This window comes from Periplaneta americana, chromosome 7, assembly GCF_040183065.1.
Source record: "Periplaneta americana isolate PAMFEO1 chromosome 7, P.americana_PAMFEO1_priV1, whole genome shotgun sequence".
Classification (NCBI taxonomy): Eukaryota; Metazoa; Arthropoda; class Insecta; order Blattodea; family Blattidae; genus Periplaneta; species Periplaneta americana.
Window position 1 is genome coordinate 154,655,959 of NC_091123.1, and position 12,239 is coordinate 154,668,197.

The 12,239-nt window shown below is 35.4% G+C and overlaps 1 protein-coding gene across 2 annotated transcripts in view; it reads left to right on the forward strand.

Moving 5' to 3' along the window:
* The window catches only part of LOC138703629 (uncharacterized), a 316,932-nt gene that overhangs the window by 263,346 nt on the left and 41,347 nt on the right, over window positions 1-12,239 (forward strand). For both annotated transcript variants that reach the window (XM_069831674.1, XM_069831673.1), the window contains exon 3: window positions 5,239-5,351. In XM_069831674.1, coding sequence (XP_069687775.1) covers window positions 5,239-5,351 — 113 coding nt within the window. The remainder of the gene's footprint in view (window positions 1-5,238; window positions 5,352-12,239) is intronic.

The following is a 12,239-nucleotide window of genomic DNA, read 5'->3' on the forward strand; positions in this document are numbered from 1 at the left end:
GTAGCCTCTCAGAACAAAGCAGCTTCAATTAAGGAAACCCAGTATTAACAGAATTGTTAGATGTGGGCTGAGAAAAAGGCGTCGTCGCTGAGGCCTTCGACCTCATTAAATCTTGACTTGGCAGTTACTGACAGAAGTAAATACCATATTTAGAAACAATTTTTAAGTGCGTGTAAAGCATATACCTCAATTACACGTTATTAACATGCAAGTTGAATATACAGTCTGATCCGTTTGGGTATGGATAATATTAATTTGTTATTATAAAGCTATTATATAGTAGGAAAATTTTCTTGCTGATCATATTATGATTAAAAGATGGGAGTTTCCATATATGACAATCAACAATGCATAATCTGAAAGGACAAATGAAAATCGTAGATGATTAAAATGGCTACTAAAAATTAACAGCGGGCACAATGTGTTCTTTAGTATACTAAATTTGAGAGTGTTGAAAGAGTTCAAAGGGAAATTCGACGTGAATATGGTGTGCTTATGTACATAAATACAATTCCATAATGTTGTGTTATCAAACAGTTGTAGAAACAGGTTCTGTGTTAAAAAAAAACATGCAGGAGGTCGCAGGCGAAACCCAGTACGAGAAGCAGCTATCTCTTCGCTTGGTCCCCAAACTCCCCAGATCTAACCCCTCCTGACTTCTTCGTGTAGGATTTTGTTAAAGACATTGTCTATTCACAGAAACCCAGGAACATTGATGATCGGAGAGTAAAAATTACTCAAGCTTTTCAACAAATCACTCCTCTTATGTTACAACGGACATGGGCTGAACTGCATCACCGTTATGAGTTGTGCAGGGTGCGCAATGGGGGTCATGTTGAGCTCTGAGAAATCTTCCATGTTTCAGTGTTGTATGCACAAAGTTTCAACGAATAAAGTTCAGTACATTTTTATTAGTGATGTAAAGTCCACATTACATAATCAAAGTGGATAAAATAATAATAATAATAATAATAATAATAATATTATTATTATTATTATTATTATTATTATTATTATTATTATTATTATTTCATATTAATGAGAATGTTGTATTTCTTAAACATAACTTTGGTATTACATTTTACTTACATTTAGAATTATGAAACGTCATTTTATTCTTAATAAGCATCCGGAGCATTTCCCAAACTGCAGCATTGGACATGTTTCAGTATTCTTTTGCAACATTCCAAAGCGCCTATCTGTTACAATATTAAATTGTATCCTAAAAAAAAAAAAAAAACTTTCAGAATCGGCACTAGACACTAAATAGCAATTGAAATTCCTATAAATGGTGATAATTTGCGCATATATTTATTTATATTTCGCTATTGGGATCGCATTTCGCAATTTATCGTTATTTTATCTAAGGATTATTTATTACGTAACTCCTTATTCCTGCGTACAATAGAAATCAGTTGCACATCTAACATTTATTTTCGTGATTATCTCGATCTCCGTAAATAACTGCTCTGACATGGACAACGCATACCATTTCCTGCTACAGATTGTTTTGGCTACAGTCTAGACCTGTGTGAACTATGCTTTGCTCGTGTCTTGTTAATGTCGTCATCTTTGTTGACGTCTGCTGAATCCATATCGTAAATACGGTGTAACTCTACACAGATTGAAGCGGTATTGGACATGTAAAGATGCCTGACAACTGATTTGCAAGGACAGTTGTGGAGTGCGATGTTGAAGGCAAAAAAAAGCTTGAAAGGTGCTGCAGAAAGGAAGCAACATCCGTCAATGTTTACGTTATTTGCAGTGGCGTAGCGTCAATGTAAGCTAAAAAGCTCAGCTTCCCCAGTTAATAATAATTTCATAATAAACCTGCAATCTATGGACAAAATGATTTATTAATTTTAATAGAATTTATATTTACGCGTTAAATATTGTGATGCGGCAGCTCAGGATGATTCGTGATGCAGCAGTAAACAAGAAGCCTGCACACACCAGCTTCCAAGCAGACTGGTTTCTTACATTCATTCTTCTGTGTAACCCACCCCGCAGATTTTCCATCCCTTTCTAACTAAACTACCCTGGTCGCAAGGCTCGCAGGAAGCTAGCTTTGACATTTAAAATAAGTAGTTTCCGAGTTATCCTTTTTCGTCAGTTGTGTTCAGTTGAAGTGTTAATGTGCATTGTGGCTGATATAATAAATAATGACTGAAATAACAGTTCCTGACACCAATTTACTTGAATTTTTTAGGACAGTTCTATTATCAAGATTGACTTACGAACAAAAGTGTGATCTAAAAAACAAATGACCGACTCCCTTGCTGTCAATGAAGGACACAACCAAAAGACAGACGCATACTTACGTACTGTATCTATTGACCGTTAATATTGTGATCCCTCTAACTATGGCAGGGAGTGAGCTAGTGTTATACTATACGTGTCTATTTGATGTGTAAACCGTGAAATCATATTTTACTACGTACCATTTGAGGTCATGCCTTATTGGTGTTACTTACGATGTTCCAACCAATCTTCGACTGCTGACTTGACATTGACTACTATTTATTTTAAGACTATATTTTTGTAATATGTTTTCTCATATTGCATGAAAGACAACTTGAATTAGCTTCCCCTGCTCAAAATTTCATGCTACGCCACTGGTTATTTGTACATGAAACTTCCACAACTATTTCGATGGCGAATTGCAACTGTTAAAAATATTTTGTGGTATTAATAGAGAGATTATTATATAGTCTCAGAGGAATCTCACGTCATAGCTTAGTGATTTACGAAGGTTATTTGCTTGCCCGTCCGATTGGAGCAGGCGAACACGCGTACGTGATAACACGCAGAGAGAGCGCTAAGGAATGTCATTCAATATGCACATGCTCTGCAAGACGTTCCGAATCAGTCTGCCCAGCCTTCTAGTTCTTTTTTGTGCGTAATTATTAATGTTGTACCTACGGAAGGCTTTCTTCTTCTGAAAGAGTGCGGTATTCTAAAGAATAAGTCGGCAGGAAATATTCAAATGTGTGTAGTTGTATGCTGCAACGTAAGTAATTTAAATGACGTAATTATTTAGATAACTTAAATATAGGCTATTAGTTTTATTCGGAATAAAGTAGAGCATATGTATTGTTTGCAGTGGCGTAGCATGAAATTTTGAGCAGGGGAAGCTAACTCAAGTTGTCTTTCATGCAGTATGAGAAAACGTATTACAAAAATACAGTCTTAAAATAAATAGTAGTGAATGTCAAGACAGGAGTCGAAGATTGGTTGGAACCCCGTAAGTAACACCAATAAGGCATGACCTCAAATGATACGTAGTAAAATATGATTTCACGGTTTACACATATCTCTTAACAAATAGACACATATAGTATAACATTAGCTCACTCCCTGTCATACTTAGAGAAATCACAATATTAGTATCATTACGTAAGTATGCGTCTGTCTTTTGGTTGTGTCCTTCATTGACAGCAAGGGAGTCGGTCATTTGTTTTTTTAATCACACTTTTGTTCGTAAGTCAGTCTTGATAATACAATTGTCCTAAAAGAATTAAAGTAAATTAGTGTCAGGAACTGTTATTTCGCTCATCATTTATTATATCAGCCACAATGCACACTAACACTTCAACTGAACACAACTGACGAAAAGGGATAACTCGGAAACTACTTATTTTAAATGTTAAAGCTAGCTTCTTGCTAGCCTTGTGACTAGGGTAGTTTAGTTAGAAAGGGATGGAAAATCTGCAGAGTGGATTACACAGAAGAAACCAGTCTGCTTGGAAGCTGGTGTGTGCAGGCTTCTTGTTTACTGCTGCATCACAAATCATTCTGAGCTGCCGCATCACAATATTTAACGCGTAAATATAAATTCTATTAAAATTGATAAATAATTTTCTCCATAAACTGCAGGTTTATTATAAAATTATTATTAACTGGGGAAGCTAAGCTTTTTAGCTTACATTGACGCTACGCCACTGATTGTTTGTTGTAATAGCTTTTCTGTGAGCTCGTGTTAATAAGTATTCCTACAAATTCAGGTTCTTTTAATACAAACTAATGATAATTTGGAGTGTTGAGGTAATATAATTTAAGGTCAGTCTTCGATCTCGCTACACACCACACGGGAGAGAAAATACGTATTTAAATCATTGAAAATAACCTCAAAATTGTAGCCAACACGAGAAAGCTATAAACTCACCCAACAACCCTCCCCAAATACAAAGACCTTCATTTCTTATATTTCCCGACCGATGTTCTCAATTACTCGATACGGTATGTAAACACTCACACATACTTACTAAAACGCACAAAAAATTATAGCAATACTAATTCTTTATAGCCAATATCTCTATTGTGTAGGCCTAAATCCTGTAACATTGTGCCTCTCAAATAGTATGTATAATAGACACTTCACAAATCTTTTGAAGATTGCTTTCATACGAAAGCATTGTTGTATTACGCGGAAAGTACTCCTTTAATTTTGTGTACCTATTACCAAAAAGCGTAATATATGCAAGGCTACCAAAATCCTGAACAATCCAAACCTAACCTGTTACTGATCCTCGATCTTACGAAATTCTTTTACTTATTTTTCCAGGCATATGTAAAAGTTATACATCTCTAAGTTGTTCATCATGAAATAACGTAACACAAATCAGACATCAGTTCCGTGTGTGGTGTGTAGCGAGATTGAAGATTCAGTATATTTAATTGTATTATTCTATCCATTTTTATAATGATTACAAAGCTACCGGCGTAGCTCAGGCAGCGCGTTTGCCTGCTGATTCGAAGCTGCGCTTTGGGCGTGGTTTCGATTTCCGCTTGAACTGATTACCGGGTTGAGTTTTTTCCGAGGTTTTCTCCAACTATAAGGCGAATATCAGGTCATCACACGGCGAATCCTGGCCTCATCTCGCATCACCAATTCCATCGACGTTAAATAACCAAGTAGTTGATACAGCGTTGTTAAAACCGACTTACTAAAAAAAATTACATTATCGTTACTTTCAATGACTGGGTCTTGCCAATACCGTCCTCACTCTTGTGTTGTGTTTAAGCAACATTTGACATTAAAAGTTATCTATATAGGTCTATACTGTGCCCAGCGAAAGAATAATACGTTAACATGAAAAAAACACATTAAAATATTCATGTGTCGGTGTTATAGATCAATTTACAGTATATTTATATTGCGTAATAGCTTAATTTCACTTTCTGTATAATCGTGTCATTTCATTGCTAACATCTTTGTTCTGATGTCATTTATTGCAGACATACTCATCTCGAGACAGCAGTAAAGATTCAAACCAGAGATCCAGTCATCTTCCACCCAACACTACACTCCAGCGGCATGTTAAGGCTAACAGAAATGTACACATACCAAGGTATGTACTGAAACGTGTATTTTAAGACAATTTTATTGCTGATGGTCTGAGAAATAAACAAGAATTTAGTAGTTACAGCTCGATTCAACGATCTTGGTCCTTGCCCTTGTTTGGCTAGTAAGTGAGCTGTGTGTTGCGTCATAAGTAGACTTCGTTGAATTGCCGCACGCAGCATGCTATCAAGTTGCCGATGTACGGTAGTATAGAGGAGGTAAGCGACCGCCCGGTCTCGTAGCATAAGCAGTTCATGTTAAGAATTGTGACCGGTCCAAATAGATAGAGCAGCTACAGCTAATGTATACCTATGTAAGCACTTGCTTTTGCATTACTGTGGTTGGAATAGTCAAAGCTTAACATTTGTTCGGGGCAGACAAGAATTAAATCAAACATGCTACAATGAGAGTGTTGCTGTTCCAAATAATTGCCCCTGGAATACACTTACTCCCGCAACCACTCTTGACCCGTTGGGGAACGTGGTTGGATGCTGTTCATTATTATGCAGAACATTACGGAAAAATAATGGAGGTAATTGATGCAATGGATAGCACAGACAGTTCCGCTATTGCAGCTGTAAAATCTTTGCCTTCTGAACAGCTATTGGAAGATATTCTGTTCATTGATTCTAATTTTAAAATCCTGTCCAAAAGCATCATCCTGTTAAAATCGTCTAAACTACAACTCTCAGAAGCCCTTAATGTAGTGGATAAAGTATCACAAACCGTTATCCAGAATAAAAATTCACTAATTTCAGAAAAAATGAAATGTAAGTTGAGAAACATTATTGATAAAAATGTTGCCTATTCACAACTTTGTACTATAAATGATGTGCTATTAGGTCACGACAAGACATCTGAAGTTGGTGTACTAAAAAGTAGTGACTTTCCGTTCTTCAAATATGTACGTATTACATCGTGTGATGTTGAACGTACATTTTCCCAAAATAAAAATTGTTTAAGTGACCATCGGAGGAGGTTACTTTGCAATCGCGCAAAATGTACGTAACTCTTAACTGCAATGCACATATTCAAAAATGATGTATCTTACATTAAATTTTAAGAGTTAATATATCTCACTATAAAATAATTGTGTATTTACATGTTTAGACATTTCCTACTTCAAAGATCATTCATTATATTTCTTGAATGCAGGATGCAGGTTTTATTGTAACCGCAGTATACTGCTCAGTGTTTACATTATAGGCATACTCCATCCGTTACACGCCCCATTCTCATACAGTCTATACCGCGTGCGCAGTAAACCTTGCGATTCTCGTGGCAATTCCACGAAGTCTATTCATAAGAAAGAAATTTAATCACAAACGTGCATAGGAGGAGAAGAGGGGAGAGAAATAATGAAAATAATATCTATGCTCGTAAGAAAATATATCATGATGACGTTGTTTAGTCAGTAGGCATAGTGGTTAGTAACAGGATGTGTGGAAGAATATTGTGTTCTTAAGACGGAATATAGGAGTATACTGTGACAGAAGGAAGTGTTAGGTGTTAATGATTGTGCGGCCTGACCTATGCGACCCAGCCCGCCAGTAGTAATGAGTAAAGGCTGGTTCACAATAAACCGGGAACGAGAACCAGAATAAAAACTAGAAGCAGAGGACGTGAATATGAACATTTTTTATTCACAATAAACCGAGAACGTAGACGACTATGCATATCGATATGCATGTCAATAACGATATGTAAAGTCGATATTACGCATTCTGATGTTATTTGTGTATAATTGACCAATGGCGTTCTCTCATGAGTACAAGGCAGCCAACATAAACACAGGTTAACCAACTTCGAAATTTCAACTGAAACATTTCACTAGGTACGGTACTATAAATATGTCCATGCATCTTTATTATCACAACCTATTTTAAGTCTACCAAAACATAAAATAATTAGAGAAGAAACATTTTTAATAGAACAAAAATCAACACAACAGTAGTTATTGAATTGAAGCATGAATAAGTGTGTGTAATACAAGTAATACAGTAATAAAATATGATTCGCTTCCGATCGGTGTTCAAAGATGCAGCTATTGAAAGTCACGTATTCTCCTTCATTTTCTCATCTTTATACGAGGCGCGCCGCTTATGGTAAACGTGAGGATTTTCCTCAACATTCAATATTAGAATGTCATAAAATAAAACTTGCTCCATGATGCACAGCACAGTGCAAAATAATGCATAGGTTATATCACGGTTTTTTTGCTACAAAATATACGAAGACAAAATAGCTTTTAGATGGCATTAGAATGAATCTAGTGGGCTGTGATCGGAAACGTGAACGCCAAAGTTGAAACTTGGCCAACTTTCCGTTCCCGATCTCGGGCTCCGGCAAACTTTTCGTTAATTGTGAATGCTCAGATTTAAATGTACACATTTTAACAATTTTACAGTTTTCGTTTACGTTCCGATTCTCGTTTCCGGTTTATTGTGAACCAGCCTTAACTCGCTCACAGTCTACTGTACTACCAAAACTTCTGTGGCGCTAGTGCAGTACTTATCACCTACCAGCTAGGGCGTGGGATTGCCAAGCTACTTGGAACTGGAGTACGATTCTCATGATTGCGTCAGTTACTGTTGCCATGTCTGATGAAATCATAATTGAGGATGTGAAAACTATGTTATGTCGACCACTATTCGAGAGTAGGTGACAACACTGGAGACACTAGAGAGAAATTCAACAAGCTGATAATGGCGAATTGGGACTTAGCGTCTGGGGGTAAGGTCGGCCAGATGATGTCAGTCGATCTACAGTAGTTCGCATATTTTCCGCATCGTCAAAAGTTTTGGCGCATAATATATTTACTTTTTGTAAGGACGAAAATCCCAGAATTAATCTGGTAACGGTTATAGTTTGAAACTTTCTATGCGGATCTTTTCCGAATGTGATGGATGAAAACAATAAAAATGGCTGTTTACGGTAGTTACCTAGGTGATAACTCCAATAGAATACTCTGATAAGTGAACGTATTGACATTTTTATTAAAGACATGTAGTGTTAATGAAATTTTAACTTATATTAATTACTAAAGATATGGTAAATTGTCAACACCTGTGGAGTAACGGTCAGCGCGTCTGGCCGCGAAACCTGGTGGCCCGGGTTCGAATCCCGGTCGGGGCAAGTTACCTGGTTGAGGTTTTTTCCGGGGTTTTCCCTCAACCCAATACGAGCAAATGCTGGGTAACTTTCGGTGCTGGACCCCGGAATCATTTCACCGGCATTATCACCTTCATTTCATTCAGACGCTAAATAACCTAGATGTTGATACAGCGTCGTAAAATAACCCAATAAAATAAAATAAAAATATGGTAAATTTGTTCTATAAGCAACTTTCCTCTGTTAATTGAAAGTATGTTGATAATTTACCTTTAGTTAGTGGCTAGTTTCGGCTTGATTTCAGCCATCCTTAGATTTCAGACTATTCTGGAATAATGGCACTCAACACTAACTAGCTTGCACATCATACAATGTAGGTAGAGTTTAGGAAAAGAGATCTATCAAGAAAATAAAGCATTTCCGGACCCATGTTGATATAACATATTTTTATCTTCTACATGTGAGGAATGTTTCCCTACAGTTTTGACATTCGTTTTTGTTACATCCTGTGTTGTTTATTATTCTGTGATATTTATTTAGCAGTTTCACAATGCCTTGGGTATCTTACTGCGCCAAAATTATACTATTATCGCCTTTAGTAACCTTTGAGACCCTGTTTTCGCATTGGACCTTACTATTACAGTATCCAAGCGATTTTTTTTTTTTTTTTTTTGCTTTCCTTCTTTCTTTTATAGTAGTCAACCCAAATTCGTTCTTAGAAATCCTGTCCTTTGCCATCATTTTATATGACCAATTTTAAAGAATTAGATAAGAGTACACCATAAATCATAACAGTAAAAAGCTTATAGTCTAATAACTAATAACATCGCATCAATTTATTGAATGTAAGAAGTTGTGGAACCACAGGAATGGAGTTTTAAGTATGTTATTTTAATTATTTTTTATTTAAAATTCTACGCCATTTACTTTCGTTTCAAAGCTATCTGGTTTGTGTTTCTGTTCCATTATTGTTGTGAGAAATAGTCTCTAAATGATGTGTCGTAATGTCAGCCCATTATTATCTGTAATACAAAGACATCATTTTAATTTTACTAACATTTCTAATATTAACCTGGCTATACCTTTGCTACCCCATTCCACGACTGGAGTTCGATGATACTGCCGTAAAATACAAACAAATCACTTTACTAGGTATAGGAGGGAAGAAAAGTAGTTCATCCATTTACGTAAACTAGGAATTATCGCGATTTTTTGTTTGATAATTTTTATTAGGTTTTTGTTTAATCAAAATCCAGTACTATATTAACAATAAGTGTTTTTACTCATGAACTGAGGTATCCATTCGGACTTATTCATTATGCAGTGTATATTATACTGTCTACAACACATTAGCGTACAATTTAGAGAATGAAGTTAAATTGAATCATAATATGGATATTTAAACACGTTTTTGAAAATGGTGGCCGTTCATTTCGGTACAGGCTTCAGTTCTTTTGTGCATATTATCGCACTATAAACTATTGTAACTAATTCCAATTACCAGTTTCGTCCTTCGTACTAGTAACTCATGTGGAAATAATTCTGTACTTAATCTATAAAAGATTACCTGACTTACTGTAAATTCAATCTTCACTTCTGCCCGATCCGAAAAGATAAAATTACTTAGATACGCTATCTACTTTCCATCCAAGTAGTTACGTCGCAGGGTCGTAGAAAGAAAGGAGGTTTTTTTATTTAAGTTATTTGAAACAGTTGTATAATATTACGTAGACGCCCAATTCCTAACAGAAATTAATGTTTTCAGAAAAGAGTTAAGACAGCCCAGCCACTAGCCTTTACAGAGGCGCGAGCAGAAGTAGGTGGGGAAAATCGGAATGCGACGTAGGCAAACGGACAACAGTACCTGTACGAAAATATGATTCAATATTGAAAACTCGTTCGTCACTGAAAAACGCGAATATATTTATGGAACGTACTATACTCACTAACTCACTACTGTTTAGTATCACCGTAAGGCACTTTGACTGCATACGCGGCCTTGGTTCTGAGTGGAGGACGATTAGAAGTTTACTAGTAGCAGGGGTGGGAGTGAAGTACATTAAAAAGCTCAGGTACAATAAAAATTGAAGTAAAAATAAAATGATGTCCCTGTACAAGATGTTAAACACTTCTGTGCTAGATTGTAGCACACAAATTTCTACTCACTCAAATTGAAAAGTATCATAGATCCCATAATTTATATATTTTCTGTTTCCTGGTTATAGCCAATCTGGAAATGTTTCATCTTTACTTTTGAAAGAGGTGCACCATTTAGTTTACATTTCATGGCTGTCAGACAGCACAGTATTTATGGATTGCCATTAGGGACATTTGCCAACTAGCATTCCTATGTCATACAACCTTGTCCTAATGACTTTCTTTTAAACCTGTGCTCATTTAGTTTCAGAAATGTGTCTTCTGATGTTTTCAATAGCAACTCACGTCAGGTAAACACCAAAGATGGGTACAGTTCCGGTGATTAAAATGAAGAATGACGTTTTATCCTGACATAGACGAATTTCATTTCAAGTCATAATAGAAAACATTATTTCTAGAAGGCGAAGGAATTGTTTGTTTCAGCTAGATTTGTAAAAGCATCAGACAACCAATAAGCGCAAGCTAATTGTATATGGTCATGAAATGTTGTCTCTCCTTGAGCAAAGATAGAAGTGTTTCAGGTTTCGAATTACCAGAGAGAATTAAAGGGTGTCCTCTCCTAATGTAAACATAGCCTCTCGTGTAAAGGAATAATAATTATTACTATACTTTTTAAGAAAACATGAAGCTGCTATTCATATAACACTTAAGGGGAGGGGATGTTTTTTTTTTTGGTGGAAAATGAGTAAATTAAAAAAAAAAAAAAAAAAAAAAGAAAGGAAAAATTCTTTAAAATAATCTGTGATATGTGTGGAATGCATAGTATAACATTTTGTGGGTATTTGTGCCCATATCGGATGTTGAGTCGCCACTTTTAAACATCCTGCGTTATGGATTTTTAAATCACTCGCCCACTTTTATTGTTGTTTCCGGTAAATTAAATTTAAAAAAAAAAATTTTTTTCTTTAAAATACCCTTTGATATGTGTGGAATGCATTGCATAACATTTTGTGGGTATTTGTGCCCTTATCGGATATTGAGACGTCATTTTTAAACTTCCTGCGCTATGGATTTTTAAATCACATGCCCGCTTTTATCGGTTTCCAGTAACTTCATTTTTTTTTTTTTTTTGCTACATTGCCAGACAAAAATGGATATAATTTCTGAACTATTAAAGATACATGCATGAAATTTAGAACACAAATTCTTTAGACTATAAGGAAACTTTTCTCTGTAACAGAATTTTGTTAATTGATTTCATTTTAAAAATACGTCCGTTTGTTTGCAAGAAAGGAAATCAGAAATTTGTTATTAAATTTTAATTCTTTATTTTACAAACGTAGGGACTAATATCAAAATTCTGTTACAGACAGTTTGTAGAACATGCTTCTGCAAATACATTGCAAAAAACTGTTTGTATCTATCTTTAAAAATGGTTTTAGTACAATTCTGCATTAGGTATATTTTTTCAAATTTGGGTCCCCAAATATTTTTTTTTTTTTTCAAAATATTTTTATTTCGTTGAGTTGCCACAGCTATGAGCTCTCTACATACAAAAAATTAATATTTTACACCAAATAGGAAAAAAGTTTTAAAAAATACCATCCTCTCTCCTTAACAAATTATCGAAATTCTTTATCGCAACTCTAGCTGACAAAATAAAAGAATCCGTGTTTGCTTATTTCAG